At 41.0% G+C, this 20,010-nt stretch overlaps 1 protein-coding gene across 2 annotated transcripts in view; it reads left to right on the plus strand.

Annotated features, from left to right (window-relative positions):
* Positions 1 to 20,010, plus strand: part of LOC138654531 (5-oxoprolinase-like) — a 48,693-nt gene that overhangs the window by 27,238 nt on the left and 1,445 nt on the right. For both annotated transcript variants that reach the window (XM_069743461.1, XM_069743462.1), the window contains 7 exons: positions 1,690 to 1,864; positions 4,669 to 4,853; positions 10,450 to 10,596; positions 11,322 to 11,456; positions 12,062 to 12,211; positions 16,371 to 16,528; positions 18,695 to 18,855. In XM_069743461.1, the coding sequence (XP_069599562.1) occupies positions 1,690 to 1,864; positions 4,669 to 4,853; positions 10,450 to 10,596; positions 11,322 to 11,456; positions 12,062 to 12,211; positions 16,371 to 16,528; positions 18,695 to 18,855 (1,111 nt within the window). The remainder of the gene's footprint in view (positions 1 to 1,689; positions 1,865 to 4,668; positions 4,854 to 10,449; positions 10,597 to 11,321; positions 11,457 to 12,061; positions 12,212 to 16,370; positions 16,529 to 18,694; positions 18,856 to 20,010) is intronic.

Below are 20,010 nucleotides of genomic sequence, written 5' to 3' on the forward strand. Positions count from 1 at the left end.
TAGAGAATAAATAGAGCGGTGGTCGGGCGTCTGGGAGCCCTATAGAGAATAAATGGAGCGGTGGTCGGGCGTCCGGGAGCCCCATAGAGAATAAATGGAGCTGTGGTCGGGCGTCTGGGAGCCCTATAGAGAATAAATGGAGCGGTGGTCGGGCGTCCGGGAGCCCCGTAGAGAATAAATGGAGCGGTGGTCGAGCGTCCGGCAGCCCCATAGAGAATAAATAGAGCGGTGGTCGGGCGTCCGGCAGCCCCATAGAGAATAAATGGAGCAGTGGTCGGGCGTCCGGGAGCCCCATAGAGAATAAATAGAGCGGTGGTCGGGCGTCCGGCAGCCCCATAGAGAATAAATGGAGCGGTGGTCGGGCGTCCCGCAGCCCCGTAGAGAATAAATGGAGCGGTGGTCGGGCGTCCCGCAGCCCCGTAGAGAATAAATGGAGCGGTGGTCGGGCGTCTGGCAGCCCGATAGAGAATAAATGGAGCGGTGGTCGGGCGTCCGGGAGCCCCGTAGAGAATAAATGGAGCGGTGGTCGGGCATCCGGGAGCCCCATAGAGAATAAATGGAGCAGTGGTCGGGCGTCCAGCAGCCCCATAGAGAATAAATGGAGCGGTGGTCGGGCGTCCGGGAGCCCCGTAGAGAATAAATGGAGCGGTGGTCGGGCGTCCGGCAGCCCCATAGAGAATAAATGGAGCGGTGGTCGGGCATCCGGGAGCCCCATAGAGAATAAATGGAGCGGTGGTTGGGCGTCCGGCAGCCCCGTAGACTATAAATGGAGCGGTGGTCGGGCATCCGGGAGCCCCGTAGAGAATAAATGGAGCGGTGGTCGGGCGTCCGGCAGCCCCATAGAGAATAAATGGAGCGGTGGTCGGGCGTCCGGCAGCCCCATAGAGAATAAATGGAGCGGTGGTCGGGCATCTGGCAGCCCGATAGAGAATAAATGGAGCGGTGGTCGGGCGTCCGGGAGCCCCGTAGAGAATAAATGGAGCGGTGGTCGGGCGTCCGGCAGCCCCATAGAGAATAAATAAAGCGGTGGTCGGGCATCCGGGAGCCCTATAGAGAATAAATAGAGCGGTGGTCGGGCGTCCGGGAGCCCCGTAGAGAATAAATGGAGCGGTGGTCGGGCGTCCGGCAGCCCCGTAGACTATAAATGGAGCGGTGGTCGGGCATCCGGGAGCCCGATAGAGAATAAATGGAGCGGTGGTCGGGCGTCCAGGAGCCCCGTAGAGAATAAATGGAGCGGTGGTCGGGCGTCCGGCAGCCCCATAGAGAATAAATAAAGCGGTGGTCGGGCGTCCGGGAGCCCCGTAGAGAATAAATGGAGCAGTGGTCGGGCGTCCGGGAGCCCCATAGAGAATAAATGGAGCGGTGGTCGGGCGTCCCGCAGCCCCGTAGAGAATAAATAGAGCGGTGGTCGGGCGTCCCGCAGCCCCGTAGAGAATAAATAGAGCGGCCGTTTCCCAGTACATTGTGGGGTGACTCCTCCCGCAGGACCTTCTACAGCTGAAATGTCCATTTTTATATTGACTCTTCTGTAGTGAAACCTTCTTGCTCGGCAGCGTTCCTCCTCCACCCGCCTAGGACTTTTGCCCGCACTGCACATGGCAGCAGGAGGCGCGGAGACTCTTCCCCACAGTCGTAGAATACCTCTTATTATAAGTGACGGTTTCCATTGTCTTCACACGGTTTTTGCAGGTTTTCCGCGTAGAAGCCCCTCGCCCGGTTTTCTTTGTGGCGTCCCGTGGGCACCATGCTGACATTGGAGGCATCACCCCCGGCTCCATGCCGCCCCATTCCAAGTCCTTGAAGGAAGAAGGCGCCGTCTTTATGTCCTTCAAACTCGTGAAGGAAGGAACATTCCAAGAAGAAGGTGAGCGGACGTGACACCCCTGAGGGTAAAAACCGCAAAATTGGGTAAGGCAGAAATGTTCCTGACTCTAAACCTGAGACCCCCAGTAGCAGCTGTAATTCTCCCCCCGCTGCTTATACACGATGAGAACGTGTCACCTGTTCTGGAGCGTTGGGCAGAACATTGATATGTGACCACAAAAGCTGCAAGAATGTTCCTTTTTTGTATAATGTTTAAGCTTCTTATATCTAAAATGTAATAAATAGCTGCGGTACATTACTGTATTACACTTCAGAGCTGAACTCTTCTTCCTGATTACTATTAGAAATCATCAACAATCTGTAACTCAGGATCAGTAATGTAATGTATATACACAGTGACCGCACCAGCAGGATAGTGAGTGCAGCTCTGGGGTATAATACAGGATGTAACTCAGGATCAGTAATGTAATGTATGTACACAGTGACTGCACCAGCAGAATAGTGAGTGCAGCTCTGGGGTATAATACAGGATGTAACTCAGGATCAGTAATGTAATGTATGTACACAGTGACTGCACCAGCAGAATAGTGAGTGCAGCTCTGGGGTATAATACAGGATGTAACTCAGGATCAGTAATGTAATGTATGTACACAGTGACTCCACCAGCAGAATAGTGAGTGCAGCTCTGGAGAATAATACAGGAGGTAACTCAGGATCAGTAATGTATGTACACAGTGACTGCACCAGCAGAATAGTGAGTGCAGCTCTGGGGTATAATACAGGATGTAACTCAGGATCAGTAATGTAATGTATGTACACAGTGACTGCACCAGCAGAATAGTGAGTGCAGCTCTGGAGTATAATACAGGATGTAACTCAGGATCAATAATGTAATGTATGTACACAGTGACTGCACCAGCAGAATAGTGAGTGCAGCTCTGGGGTATAATACAGGATGTAACTCAGGATCAGTAATGTAATGTATGTACACAGTGACTGCACCAGCAGAATAGTGAGTGCAGCTCTGGGGTATAATACAGGATGTAACTCAGGATCAGTAATGTAATGTATGTACACAGTGACTGCACCAGCAGAATAGTGAGTGCAGCTCTGGGGTATAATACAGGATGTAACTCAGGATCAGTAATGTAATGTATGTACACAGTGACTGCACCAGCAGAATAGTGAGTGCAGCTCTGGGGTATAATACAGGATGTAACTCAGGATCAGTAATGTAATGTATGTACACAGTGACTGCACCAGCAGAATAGTGAGTGCAGCTCTGGGGTTTAATACAGGATGTAACTCAGGATCAGTAATGTAATGTACGTACACAGTGACTCCACCAGCAGAATAGTGAGTGCAGCTCTGGGGTATAATACAGGATGTAACTCAGGATCAGTAATGTAATGTATGTACACAGTGACTCCACCAGCAGAATAGTGAGTGCAGCTCTGGAGAATAATACAGGAGGTAACTCAGGATCAGTAATGTATGTACACAGTGACTGCACCAGCAGAATAGTGAGTGCAGCTCTGGGGTATAATACAGGATGTAACTCAGGGTCAGTAATGTAATGTATGTACACAGTGACTGCACCAGCAGAATAGTGAGTGCAGCTCTGGAGTATAATACAGGATGTAACTCAGGATCAATAATGTAATGTATGTACACAGTGACTGCACCAGCAGAATAGTGAGTGCAGCTCTGGGGTACAATACAGGATGTAACTCAGGATCAGTAATGTAATGTATGTACACAGTGACTGCACCAGCAGAATAGTGAGTGCAGCTCTGGAGTATAATACAGGATGTAACTCAGGATCAGTAATGTAATGTATGTACACAGTGACTGCACCAGCAGAATAGTGAGTGCAGCTCTGGGGTATAATACAGGATGTAACTCAGGATCAGTAATGTAATGTATGTACACAGTGACTGCACCAGCAGAATAGTGAGTGCAGCTCTGGGGTATAATACAGGATGTAACTCAGGATCAGTAATGTAATGTATGTACACAGTGACTCCACCAGCAGAATAGTGAGTGCAGCTCCGGAGAATAATACAGGAGGTAACTCAGGATCAGTAATGTAATGTATGTACACAGTGACTGCACCAGCAGAATAGTGAGTGCAGCTCTGGGGTATAATACAGGATGTAACTCAGGATCAATAATGTAATGTATGTACACAGTGACTGCACCAGCAGAATAGTGAGTGCAGCTCTGGGGTATAATACAGGATGTAACTCAGGATCAGTAATGTAATGTATGTACACAGTGACTGCACCAGCAGAATAGTGAGTGCAGCTCTGGGGTATAATACAGGATGTAACTCAGGATCAATAATGTAATGTATGTACACAGTGACTGCACCAGCAGAATAGTGAGTGCAGCTCTGGAGTATAATACAGGATGTAACTCAGGATCAGTAATGCATGTACACAGTGACTGCACCAGCAGAACAGTGAGTGCAGCTCTGAAGTATAATACAGGATGTAACTCAGGATCAGTAATGTAATGTATGTACACAGTGACTGCACCAGCAGAATAGTGAGTGCAGCTCTGGGGTATAATACAGGATGTAACTCAGGATCAGTAATGCATGTACACAGTGACTGCACCAGCAGAACAGTGAGTGCAGCTCTGGAGTATAATACAGGATGTAACTCAGGATCAGTAATGTAATGTATGTACACAGTGACTGCACCAGCAGAATAGTGAGTGCAGCTCTGGAGTGAATATTTGCTTTAATTACAAGATTGTTGGTTCTTGGGATTTCTAGCCCTATTACTCCATGGTACATTAGTCCCAGTAAAATATTTTTTCCTTCTTGCGTCCTGACAGCGGTCACTGAGGCTCTAATGGCTCCAGGACTAATACCTGGCAGCAGTGGAACCCGTAATCTCCATGATAATTTATCGGACCTGCGAGCTCAGGTAGCAGCGAATCAGAAGGGCATCCAGTTGGTGAATGAGCTAATCGACATCTACGGTCTGGAAGTGGTGCAGGCATACATGGCACATATTCAGGTGAGTGTTGGGCACTGCCAGTCACTAATTATATATCTGGCTTATTGTTAAGTGTTCTAGAATATAATGAAATGACCCACATCACTTAATTCACACAGCCCATCCTAGTCACGTGTCAGCATGACGTCTGTCTCAACTGTCAGAGGAGCTGTATGGAAGCACACAACATACCGGAGAGGTGACAGGAGAGAAACACATCTCCTCAGCTGACTGAGGACTAAAGCTGGAGAAAAAATCTTTAGTATTCAGTCAGTCGAGAAGGTTTATTTATTCTCCTGTCACAGTCCTTCTAAGCAGCTCAATGGCATGTGCGCTTACAATACATCTCCTCTGTCAGGTCTCGGGAGCGTTTTTTCTTTTTTAGGCTGCAGCTCGGTACACTCGATTAGGATGGCCTACTATTAGAATTGTGTAACAGGAGCCATTCTATCACTTTCATGGAGAATCCCTTTAAGGTCTAACTATTGATTCAGGAGAACCTGCAGTAGAATGTCTATGTCTGCCTCTAGTTCCTCACCCGTCCTCTCTCCATAGAATGAGCATCAATTGTCCTCTCCCCTCTCACTGATGAGAAACTGTTTTCACTAAAGACAAATGTTTCCCCTGAATTGAAAGAAAAATCAATCCATGAGGAAAAACAGCAGATTTCTCTGATAAGATGTTTTACAAAGTTACTTATTTTTATGTGTCTTAATGAATTATTAAAACAAAATATATAATGATGGATCAATAATAAAACTGCTTTAACACTAACCATCTGCCCCATGTATAAGAATATAACTGCTATAATACCACTCCTATGTACAAGAATATAACTACTATAATACTGCTCCTATGTACAAGAATATAACTACTATAATACTGCACCTATGTACAAGAATATAACTACTATAATACTGCCCCTATGTAGAAGAATATAACTACTATAATACTGCTCCTATGTACAAGAATATAACTACTATAATACTGCCCCCTATCTACAAGAATATAACTACTATAATACTGCCCCTATGTACAAGAATATAACTACTATAATACTGCTCCTATGTACAAGAATATAACTACTATAATACTGCTCCTATGTACAAGAATATAACTACTATAATACTGCACCTATGTACAAGAATATAACTACTATAATACTGCCCCTATGTAGAAGAATATAACTACTATAATACTGCTCCTATGTACAAGAATATAACTACTATAATACTGCCCCCTATCTACAAGAATATAACTACTATAATACTGCCCCCTACGTACAAGAATATAACTACTATAATACTGCCCCTATTTACAAGAAATTAATTACTATAATACTGCTCCCTATGTACAAGAATATAACTACTATAATACTGTTCCTATGTACAAGAATATAACTACTATAATACTGCTCCCTATGTACAAGAATATAACTACTATAATACCGCTACTATGTACAAGAATATAACTACTATAATACTGCCCCCTACGTACAAGAATATAACTACTATAATACTGCCCCCTATTTACAAGAAATTAATTACTATAATACTGCTCCCTATGTACAAGAATATAACTACTATAATACTGCTCCTATGTACAAGAATATAACTACTATAATACTGCTACCTATGTACAAGAATATAACTACTATAATACTGCCCCCTACGTACAAGAATATAACTACTATAATACTGCCCCCTATGTACAAGAATATAACTACTATAATACTGCTCCTATGTACAAGAATATAACTACTATAATACTGCCCCCTACGTACAAGAATATAACTACTATAATACTGCCCCCTACGTACAAGAATATAACTACTATAATACTGCCCCCTATGTACAAGAATATAACTACTATAATACTGCCCCTATGTACAAGAATATAACTACTATAATACTGCTCCTATGTACAAGGATATAACTACTATAATACTACTCCTATGTACAAGAATATAACTACTATAATACTGCTCTTATGTACAAGAATATAACTACTATAATACTGCTCCTATGTACAAGAATATAACTACTATAATACTGCTCCTATGTACAAGAATATAACTACTATAATACTGCTCCTATGTACAAGAATATAACTACTATAATACTGCTCCTATTTACAAGAATATAACTACTATAATACTGCCCCTATATACAAGAATATAACTACTATAATACTGCCCCTATATGCAAGAATATAACTACTATAATACTGCTCCTATTTACAAGAATATAACTACTATAATACTGCCCCTATATGCAAGAATATAACTACTATAATACTGCCCCTATATACAAGAATATAACTACTATAATACTGCCCCTATATGCAAGAATATAACTACTATAATACTGCTCCTATTTACAAGCATATAACTACTATAATACTGTCCTCTATGTACAAGCATATAACAACTATAATACTGCCCCTACGTACAAGAATATAGCTACTATAATACTGCCCCTATATACAAGAATATAACTACTATAATACTGCTCCTATTTACAAGCATATAACTACTATAATACTGCTCCCATGTACAAAAATATAACTACTATAATACTGCCCCTATATACAAGAATATAACTACTATAATACTGCCCCTATATACAAGAATATAACTACTATAATACTGCTCCCATGTACAAAAATATAACTACTATAATACTGCCCCTATGTACAAGAATATAACTACTATAATACTGCTCTTATGTACAAGAATATAACTACTATAATACTGCCCCTATGTACAAGAATATAACTACTATAATACTGCTCTTATGTACAAGAATATAACTACTATAATACTGCCCCTATGTACAAGAATATAACTACTATAATACTGCCCCTATATACAAGAATTTAACTACTATAATACTGCCCCGTGTACAATATAACTACTATAATACTGCCCCTATGTACAAGAATATAACTACTATAATACTGCCCCTATGTACAAGAATATAACTACTATAATACTGTTCCCTATGTACAAGAATATAACTACTATAATACTGCCTCCTATGTACAAGAATATAACTACTATAATACTGCCCTTATGTACAAGAATATAACTACTATAATACTGCCCCTATGTACAAGAATATAACTACTATAATACTGCCCCTATGTACAAGAATATAACTACTATAATACTGCCCCTATTTACAAGAAATTAATTACTATAATACTGCTCCCTATGTACAAGAATATAACTACTATAATACTGCTCCTATGTACAAGAATATATCTACTATAATACTGCCCCTATGTACAAGAATATAACTACTATAATACTGCTCCTATGTACAAGAATATAACTGCTATAATACTGCCCCATGTACAAAAATATAACTACTATAATACTGCTCCTATGTACAAGAATATAACTACTATAATACTGCCCCTATGTACAAGAATATATCTACTATAATACTGCCCCTATGTACAAGAATATATCTACTATAATACTGCCCCTATATACAAGAATATAGCTACTATAATACTGCCCCTATATACAAGAATATAACTACTATAATACTGCCCCTATATGCAAGAATATAACTACTATAATACTGCTCCTATTTACAAGAATATAACTACTATAATACTGCTCCTATTTACAAGCATATAACTACTATAATACTGTCCTCTATGTACAAGCATATAACAACTATAATACTGCCCCTACGTACAAGAATATAGCTACTATAATACTGCCCCTATATACAAGAATATAACTACTATAATACTGCTCCTATTTACAAGCATATAACTACTATAATACTGCTCCCATGTACAAAAATATAACTACTATAATACTGCCCCTATATACAAGAATATAACTACTATAATACTGCCCCTATATACAAGAATATAACTACTATAATACTGCTCCCATGTACAAAAATATAACTACTATAATACTGCCCCTATGTACAAGAATATAACTACTATAATACTGCTCTTATGTACAAGAATATAACTACTATAATACTGCCCCTATGTACAAGAATATAACTACTATAATACTGCTCTTATGTACAAGAATATAACTACTATAATACTGCCCCTATGTACAAGAATATAACTACTATAATACTGCCCCTATATACAAGAATTTAACTACTATAATACTGCCCCGTGTACAATATAACTACTATAATACTGCCCCTATGTACAAGAATATAACTACTATAATACTGCCCCTATGTACAAGAATATAACTACTATAATACTGTTCCCTATGTACAAGAATATAACTACTATAATACTGCCTCCTATGTACAAGAATATAACTACTATAATACTGCCCTTATGTACAAGAATATAACTACTATAATACTGCCCCTATGTACAAGAATATAACTACTATAATACTGCCCCTATGTACAAGAATATAACTACTATAATACTGCCCCTATTTACAAGAAATTAATTACTATAATACTGCTCCCTATGTACAAGAATATAACTACTATAATACTGCTCCTATGTACAAGAATATATCTACTATAATACTGCCCCTATGTACAAGAATATAACTACTATAATACTGCTCCTATGTACAAGAATATAACTGCTATAATACTGCCCCATGTACAAAAATATAACTACTATAATACTGCTCCTATGTACAAGAATATAACTACTATAATACTGCCCCTATGTACAAGAATATATCTACTATAATACTGCCCCTATGTACAAGAATATATCTACTATAATACTGCCCCTATGTACAAGAATATAACTACTATAATACTGCCCCCTATGTACAAGAATATAGCTACTATAATACTGCCCCTATGTACAAGAATATAACTACTATAATACTGCCCCTATGTACAAGAATATAACTACTATAATACTGTTCCCTATGTACAAGAATATAACTACTATAATACTGCCTCCTATGTACAAGAATATAACTACTATAATACTGCCCTTATGTACAAGAATATAACTACTATAATACTGCCCCTATGTACAAGAATATAACTACTATAATACTGCCCCTATGTACAAGAATATAACTACTATAATACTGCCCCTATTTACAAGAAATTAATTACTATAATACTGCTCCCTATGTACAAGAATATAACTACTATAATACTGCTCCTATGTACAAGAATATATCTACTATAATACTGCCCCTATGTACAAGAATATAACTACTATAATACTGCTCCTATGTACAAGAATATAACTGCTATAATACTGCCCCTATGTACAAAAATATAACTACTATAATACTGCTCCTATGTACAAGAATATAACTACTATAATACTGCCCCTATGTACAAGAATATATCTACTATAATACTGCCCCTATGTACAAGAATATATCTACTATAATACTGCCCCTATGTACAAGAATATAACTACTATAATACTGCCCCCTATGTACAAGAATATAGCTACTATAATACTGCCCCTATGTACAAGAATATAACTACTATAATACTGCTCCTATATACAAGAATATAACTACTATAATACTGCTCCTATGTACATGAATATAACTACTATTATTGTATTCTGCTATTTTTCTTTTTATCATTTTTGGAGCGATGTAGTGCACGTTCTTTTTGTTTAGGGTAACGCAGAGGTTGCAGTGAGAGACATGCTGCGGGAGTTTGCTCGTCGGTGGGAGCAGCAGACAGGAGCTCTAGAGGTGGAGTCTGTAGATTACATGGATGACGGGTCTCCTATCAAGCTGAAGGTGAAGATTAACAAGGAGGAGGTAAAACATATCGCGCTGTAATTTGCTGTAGTTTCGCAGTTTCCAGGTTTGGTATAAATAACTGGTAATAGTGACGCCATGCAGTGATGCAGGGGAGGCGCAGATCGTGTCTTTCCTGCATCCTGAGCTTTTTGATATATTTATATTGGAGGCGGACACATTTATTTGGATGGGACTGATCTGTACTCGGATTTTACAATTATCTGCTTTCTGGAGAATTTTTTTTTTTTTTTGTAATTTGTTTGGCGCAAATTACCGGACCGCAGTTTGGAGCGGTTGTAGAGGTCAGTGGGGAGGTCGGTATTAGAGCTTTTTTTCGTTCTTTTTTTTTTCCATTTTACGTTTATTTTGCTCTGAGAAATAAATGAACCAAAACATAAGTTTTCCTGATCTGCTCATCGCTAATTTACATACAACTTGATTCTATTTAATGATCAAAATGTAAAGACGTCTGACGTAACAGTCTAAGGATAGATCATGTACTTTTTTTTTTATATATTTTTTTCAGCTGTTGATTTTTATGTCTTTATAACTATTTTCTATTTATAACTGTTCTACGACTCTCCTTATGCCCAAGTGTTCTGGTCTGCATGGCTCCGTGTACGGATTAATATTGTGTAATTCCTTCATTCGCCTCTCGGGCGCAGATCTTTTATTAATTTTTTATTTTTATTAAGTCAGAAATGTTATGAGGAATTACAGTAAATGTTCTCCACTTGTCTCAGGGCAGCGCGGTCTTTGATTTCACTGACTCCGGATATGAAGTCTTTGGGAACTGTAATGCCCCTCGAGCCATCACCCTCTCCGCCCTCATTTACTGTCTACGCTGCATGGTCGGCCAAGATATTCCACTAAACCAGGTCAGCGGAGACATCTCTCCACGTGTAATCGATGAGAAGTTAATGGATGAGACCCCAGAAGCACTCACAGTCCATGGGTTGTCGGGGGATTCATGCTGCCACAATCACAGGAGCCTGGCCGCACGGCTACAGCTCAGAACCTTTCCCCTGAATATTTCCAGCGTTTCAGAGGAAATATGTAGTAGTTAAAGGTTTCGGCCAGTGTCCTCTCCAGGTTTGGTTCCCAGCACCACTCCAGGTGATTGACAGGTCTCTTGAATTGGGAGAAACCTATCAATCGCCTACAGCGGTGGTGGCAGTTGCCGGCCAGGGACAGTGGTGGACCAGTCTGATCTCCGGTTATGGTCCCCAGCTGGATCTTCTAACTAAATGTTCTCTGAAACACTGGAGAACTTCGGAGAACATTGTTCCTGCCTGTAATCGTGCCGCCGGCATCTGATTCATGCTGCGCTGAGTTTTGGAAACTTGTATCTTGTGACAAGTTCACTTAAAAGTGCAGATAAAGTAATGTATAATCTATAGAACCATATTTACTCCAGAAAGGAAGGACCATGACTCTGGGCCTTACTGATTTTTTTTTTTTTATTTTTGGAATATTTTTTTAGGGTTGCCTGGTGCCCATTCGAGTCATTATCCCAAAAGGATCGATCCTGGACCCCTCTCCGGACGCTGCCGTTGTGGGGGGCAACGTGCTGACATCACAGAGGATTGTTGATGTCATATTTAAGGCCTTCCAAGTTTGTGCGGCTTCACAGGTGAGATGGGCTGGGCCTCATTCACACTATTATGCCGCGAGTGCAGACCCTGGAATCTGGCGCACCATCTCCAGAACCCACTACAGCCATTTTTTTTCTTGTTTGTGTTGTTTTTTTTCCTCATTTTTTACAAGAGCCACCACGTTTTATTTTTCCCTTGACATAGCTGTATAAGGGCTCGTAGTTTGAGAAGAGTTTTAGTTCTGAATTTCGCCATTCAATTCACCATATAATGAACTGAAAAAATTCCACGTGGGATGACATGATTAAAAACACAATTCCACCATCGTTTTTTGGGTTTCATTTTAACGGCGTTTATTATCGGTTAAGAATGACCTGGAATCCGAATTCTCCATGTCAGTACGATTACAGTGATACCAAAATTGTTATGATTTATTTTACTAAACTTTAAAAAATTCTGAATTTCATGGAAAAAAAAAAATCGCCTTGTGGTGCGATCTTCTTAGACCCATAACTTTACTTTCCATCGATGAAGCGGAGTATGAGGTCTTGTTCTGATAACATTTTACAGTACATAAAACTTTTTATTGCTTTTTTTTTAGTGGGAATTGATATAATTAGGGGATGAATATACAGTGGCTTTCAAAAGTATTCACCACAGTCACCCCCTCCCCCCACGCTTATCATTTCTCGTGTTTTGCTACCTCACAACCTGGAATTTCGCTATTTTTTTTTTTGAGGGTTTGCATCAGTTCATATAAAGAACATGCCGACAATTGTGAACATTTGGTTTTCTTTCCTTTTGTGAAGCAAACAACAAATGGGACAAAGTAACTGAAAACTTCAGTGTGCATAACTATTCACCCCCGTACTTTGAAGACCCTCCTTACAGCTGCAAGTCGCTTTGAATAAGTCTCTATGGGCTTTCCACATCTTGCCACTGGAAATTTTGTCCATTCCTCAAGTCAAAACCGCTTCTTCAGTTAGATGGTTTCCTCAGGGTGAATAACAGTCTTCAAGTCTGACCACAGATTCTCCAGTGGATTAAGGTATGAGCTTTGTCTAGGCCACTCAAAAACATTTACACTTTTCCCCTAAACCACTGTAGTGTTGCTATAGCAGTAATATTTGGGGTCATTGTCTTGTTGGAAGGTGAACCTCCGTCCCAGTCTCAAATCACTGACCGACTGAAACAAGTTTTGCTCAAGAATATTATTGTATATCGCACCATCCATCTTCCCCTCGACTTGGACCATTTTCTCTGTGTCTGTTGCAAAAAACATCCCCACAGTATGATGCTGCCACCACCATGTTTCCAAGAACACCATCCCCACAGTGAGTGATTAGATGTATTGGTTTGGCAACAGACATAGCATTTACCTTGGTGGCCAAAAAGTTCAATTTTGGTCTCATCTGAACTCAGCACCTTCCTCCACACATTTGTTGAGTTTCCTTCAAATCTTTTGGCAAACTCAAAGGATCTTCACAAATTTTGTTTGTAAGTAGAGGTTTTTTGTGCCTATTCTTCCATAAAGGTCACCCCAATGGAGTGTACAGCTTATTGTGGTCATATGGACAGATACCCCACTCTCTGCTTGGGAACTCAGCAGCTCATTCAGGGTTACCTTTTGTCTCTTTGCTGCCATTCTGATTAATGCACTTCTCATAGGATGAGAGTTTTGGTGGGCAACCCTCTCTTGACAGGTTTGGTGTGGTACCATGTTCTTTCCATTTAATGATAATGGATTTGATGGTGTTTGATTTCATTTGTTGTTTGGAGTGTTTGGAGATCTGCTTGGTCTTCATAGTGTTTGGAGATCTCCTTGGTCTTCATGGTGTTGTGTAGAGATCTCCTCGGTCTTCGTGGTGTTGTGTAGAGATCTCCTTGGTCTTCATGGTGGTGTTTGGAGATCTCCTTGGTCTTCATGGTGGTGTTTGGAGATCTCCTTGGTCTTCATGGTGGTGTTTGGAGGTTTCCTTGATCTTCATGGTGTTGTTTGGAGATCTCCTTGGTCTTCATGGTGTTGTGTGGAGATCTCCTTGGTCTTCATGGTGGTGTTTGGAGATCTCCTTGGTCTTCATAGTGTTTGGTTAGTAGAGCCTCTTGCTTAATGGTGTTGCAGCCTCTGTGGCCTTTCAGAAAAGGTAAAGCATATACAGTACCTTGCGAAAGTATTCGGCCCCCTTGAACTTTTCAACCTTTTCCCATATATCATGCTTCAAACATAAAGATACCAAATGTAAACAACAAGTGAAACACAATTGTGAAGTTGAACAAAATGTATTGGTTATTTAAAATTTTTGTGGAAATTCAAATACTATAAAGTGGGGCGTGCAATATTATTCGGCCCCTTTAACTTAATACTTTGTTGCGCCACCTTTTGCTGCGATTACAGCTACAAGTCGCTTGGGGTATGTCTAAATCAGTTTTGTACTTCAAGAGACTGAAATTCTTGCCCATTCTTCTTTAGCAAGCAGCTCGAGCTCAGTGAGGTTTGATGGAGATCGTTTGTGAATAGCAGTTTTCAGCTCCTTCCACAGATTCTCGATTGGATTGAGGTCTGAACTTTGACTTGGCCATTCTAACACCTGGATACATTTATTTGTGAACCATTCCATTGTAGATTTTGCTTTATGTTTGGGATCATTGTCTTGTTGGAAGACAAATCTCCGTCCCAGTCTCAGGTCTTTTGCAGACTCCAACAGGTTTTCTTCAAGAATGATCCTGTATTTGGCTCCATCCATCTTCCCATAAATTTTAACCATCTTCCATGTCCCTGCTGAAGAAAAGCAGGCCCAAACCATGATGCTGCCACCACCATGTTTAACAGTGTGGATGGTGTGTTGAGGGTGATGAGCTGTATTGCCTTTACGCCAAACATATCATTTGGCATTGTTGCCAAAAAGTTCGATTTTGGTTTAATCTGACCAGAGCACCTTCTTCCACATGTTTGGTGTCTCCCAGGAGGCTTGTTGCAAACTTTAAACTACACTTTTCATGGATATCTTTGAGAAATGGCTTTCTTCTTGCCACTCTTCCACAAAGGCCAGATTTGTGCAGTGTACGACTGATTGTTGTCCTATGGACAGACTGTCCCACCTCAGCTGTAGATCTCTGCATTTCATCCAGAGTGATCATGGGCCTTTTGGCTGCATCTCTGATCAGTCTTCTTGTTTGAGATGAAAGTTTAGAGGGACGGCCGGGTCTTGGTAGATTTGCAGTGGTATGACACTCCTTCCATTTCAATATGATCGCTTGCACAGTGCTCCTTGGGATGTTTAAAGTTTTGGAAATCATTTTGTATCCAAATCCGGCTTTAAGCTTCTCCACAACAGTATCACGGACCTGCCTGTTGTGTTCCTTGGTCTTCATGATGCTCTCTGTGCTTCACACAGAACCCTGAGACTATCACAGAGCAGGTGCATTGATACGGAGACTTGATTACACACAGGTGGATTATATTTATCATCATTAGGCATTTAGGACGACATGGGATCATTCAGAGATCCACAATGAACTTCTGGAGAGAGTTTGCTGCACTGAAAGTAGAGGGGCCGAATAATATCGCACGCCCCACTTTTCAGTTTTTGAATTTCCACAAAAAATTAAAATAACCAATAATTTCGTTCAACTTCACAATTGTGTTCCACTTGTTGTTGATTCTTCGTCATAAATTTACATTTGGTATCTTTATGTTTGAAGCATGAAATGTGGGAAAAGGTTGAAAAGTTCCAGGGGGCCGAATACTTTCGCAAGGCACTGTATACTGACAGACCTGTGACACTTAGGACGTTCCCATGTGTACAATCTATCTAAGCATGTGGCTCATGAAGGGAATTGCTTGCACCAGAAATTTTTAGGACTTCACAGCAAAAGGGGTGAATACATATGCCCATGCCAATTTTTAGTTATTTGTCTCTTATATTTAATTTATGCCTATTTGTTTTTTTTAATTCAGCAACTTAGATTATTTAGTGCTGAGGCATCACACACAAATCGGATTACAAAAATATTTAAACACGGTGATGTAATGTAACAAAATAGGTACAATGCCAAGGGGGTGAATACTTTCACAAGCCACTGTAATTGGAAATATTTACCAAAATATTTTCACTACTCCATCCAAATTCCCCATGATGTATGAAGAAGCAGCACATCTCTGCGGTGCCATCATCATAATGGAGTCCTTTTCTTCAGGGATGTATGAACAACATCACATTCGGGAACCAGAACATTGGATACTATGAGACGGTGGCCGGCGGTGCCGGGGCCGGTCCACATTGGGACGGGAGAAGTGGAATTCATAGTCACATGACCAATACGCGAATTACAGACCCGGAGATTCTGGAGAGACGGTACGAGGAATAATGTATATGGAGGCCAGATAGTGATATTGGGAGTCAGATCAGAGTGGTTTTCTTGGATTGTGATTATTATTTTGTAATTTGTGCTTCACTTGTTAGTCTTTCTAAGGGACTTGACCCTCAGATCCCTTGATACTGTAGTATTGCAGTATATAGAGCAAATGATGGTCTCCTATGAAGCATAGTCATAGGTGTACCAGGATGGCACATGGGTTAACATGGCAGCTGGGGTCTACTGAAAACATCAGCCCCCCAAAAAAATGCATCACTGGGTGCCGATAGGGTCTGGTGTGTGTAAGCATAAGAACGATCAGTGATTGACAGAGTCAATTAAATAGTTAACAGCAGCTTCATCTGACGATAGCGGCTCCTGAGCCTCACACCGTACATGTGGACCCAATGACGATGTAATATATAGGTCTAAGGTCCACTTCCGTCTGTCTGTCGGTCACGGAAATCCCACGTCGCTGATTGGTCGCGCCCAGCCGGCCGCTACCAATCAATCAGCGACAGGCACAGTCCGGCTGTGAATTGGCCCCTCCCTACTCCCCTCCAGTCAGTGCCCCCTCCATACTCCCCTCCAGTCAGCGCCCATATAGCATTTTAGCAGTCCATTAACGCTGCCATTAACCCTGTAAGTGTGACCAACTTTTTACTATTGATGCTGCTTATGCAGCATCGATAGTAAAAACATATAATGTTAAAAATAATAATTAAAAAAAATCTTTATATTCTCACCTTCCGGCGTCCGTGGCAGCCTGTCCCGCTCCTCGCGACCCTCCGGGCCCAAGAATGCATTGCGGCAATGACCCATGATGACGTAGCGGTCTCGCAAGACCGCTACATCATCACGGGTTATTGCCGCAAGGCATTACTGGGAACGGAGCATCGCTAAAGGCCTAGGTTGGATCCAGGGGCCGCCGGAAGGTGAGTATATAACTATTTTTTTATTTTAATAATTTTTTTAACAGCTATATGGTGCCCACGTTGCTATATACGACATGGGTTGTGTTATATACTATGTTGCTGTACTCTACACTACGTGGGCTGTGCTATATACTACGTGGCTGTGCAATATACTAAGTGGGTGTGCTACATACGAGGTGGGCTGTGTTATATACTACGTGGGCTGTGATATATACTACGTGGCTGTGTTATATACTACGTGACTGCAATATACTATGTGGCTGTGTTATATACTACGTAGCTGGGTTATATACTACGTAGCTGGGCTATATACTACGTAGCTGTGCTATATACTACGTGGGCTGTGTTATATGCTTCGTGAGCTGTGAGACTCTTTTGCCCGGGGCCCTCAAAAACCTGCCGCTGGCCCTGGCTTCACTGATTGGTCACGGCCGGCTGCGAACAATCAGCGACAGGCGCAGTCCGGCCGCGAATTGGCGCGGGATTTGAACCACGCTTCGCTAATTGGTCGCGCCCGGCCGGCTGAATCCTGTGTATTCATTGCATTATTCTGAAATCTTCATAAATAAACTACACACATATTCTAGAATACCCTATGCGTTAGAATCGGGCCACCATCTAGTTGTTAATATTTGAGACATAAAATAAAAAGTTATCTGTAGATGTAGCTATAGGGTCGCCTTCATTTTGCAGGACGGGTTGTATTTCTCAAAGGCATCATTTTGAGCTAATAAGACTTTATACTTTTTCCTCTACGAGAGTAAATAATTAGTAAAGCAAATATAAAATTACTTATGTGTTTTGTTGTTTTTTTTTATTAAGTCTGTGTGGGGAAAAAATAACTCAACTTGCATATAAATGTGTAGGAATACAGTGAAAAAGTTGTTTTTTTTTTACAATTTAGTACTTTTCCACACTAAACCCATCATTTTTCAATAGCTACGTCACGAACACCAGAACAAATAACAAATGTATCAAGGAATGTTAGGACACCATTGAAAATTGTTACTGGGAAAAACTTTTTTTTTTAATTTATTCCTTTGGAGGATACTTTCTTTCTACAATGCTTTGCAGAACATGACAATCTGTGAAGAAGTCCACTTGGATTAATGTCAAACCGACATTATTACTAATTTCATGCAGGAGAATCTACTATAATCCAGCAGAGATGGGGCTCAAACATTGGGGATAGATGTTTCCTTCAGTTTGTTCCTGTGCCTCTTTCTTTAGGTACCCAGTGGTCCTGAAGCGTTTCCAGTTACGTTCGGGCTCCGGTGGTCAGGGAAAGTTCTGTGGTGGTGACGGTGTGATTCGGGAGCTGCTGTTCAGAGAATGCGTCATATTATCGGTTCTCACAGAACGAAGAGTGTTCCGACCGTACGGAATCCAAGGTGACACGATAGATCTTCCTCGTGATACCGCCTAATGTCACTGTGCCTAATAGCAGAGCTATGGAGTCAGTACATACATGGTAGACACCAGTCAATCAACTGGAGTGAGGTGGGGCGCAGCTGACCTTCATTGGACCAGACATGTCTCAACCTGTGGGCCCTGGACGGCTTTCAAACTACAGTCAACATCGAAATCACAACACAAGCAAGGAAAAGTCATAGAATTATAAAAATCACTAGATCAAGACATATTAATTATATGCAAAGTATGAAAAATTGGAAACCACATTTTCAAAACATTTAAAAGTTTTTCAGTATCGGATATGTTTTTGTGCAGATACACAGGCACTTAGCACACCAACTCTTCTATCACTGAGGTTATTTATGGTTGCTTGTCTGAAGAAAGTTCTGGCAGCTCCTGTATAATCACCGACCTATGACATCCCCAATGTGCTCGATGATAGACAAGTCCAGAGATGATAGACAAGTCCTTTAGGCCACCTGGGGCTCGTCGCTGAGGAGGAGAGGCCTCAATTCCAGCCTCCCTTGCCATGTTCTTCTGCCGCACAATGCCTTTTGAGCAGGGTGACTTGAGATCTATGGATGCCTGTAGATGGACATCTGGCTTGAAGCTCAATGCCTTCTGATGGTTTGTGTAGACACTGTTTTTGATGTCCTACGCTCTGTATGTGGCATCTAATTTTATTTGCAGTACAACATGGATCACTCACTACATGTCTTTTTTGCTAAACTGACAAGATCATTTGGGCAATGCCATGAAGGTGCTTTCACGAGGGAATGTCACACTGGTTCTAATCTCGGAATGATGGTGTGGGGTAACTGGACTCTTCTAGTCTCCCTTCCGGGTACATTAACAGCTCTACTTTACGTTGATGTGGTCATGTAACCATTAGTGCGGCCATTTTTTTGGAGTCCCATGAGCTGTTTTTAAACATGATAAAATGAAACTTCATGTTGCCTGTGCTACTATGAGACGCCTACGTGGCCTAAACGGGCTACCGCTGCATCATTTACGGACTTTTCTCCCATCGAACACAGCTGGACATTATTGGTCAGTAAATACACAGGAGTTGCCACCAGCAGATCTTGATGATTTGCTCAAGAGCATTCAGTGCAACAAAATATTCGTCAGAT

This window comes from Ranitomeya imitator, unplaced genomic scaffold (assembly GCF_032444005.1).
Source record: "Ranitomeya imitator isolate aRanImi1 unplaced genomic scaffold, aRanImi1.pri SCAFFOLD_170, whole genome shotgun sequence".
NCBI classification, from domain to species: domain Eukaryota; kingdom Metazoa; phylum Chordata; class Amphibia; order Anura; family Dendrobatidae; genus Ranitomeya; species Ranitomeya imitator.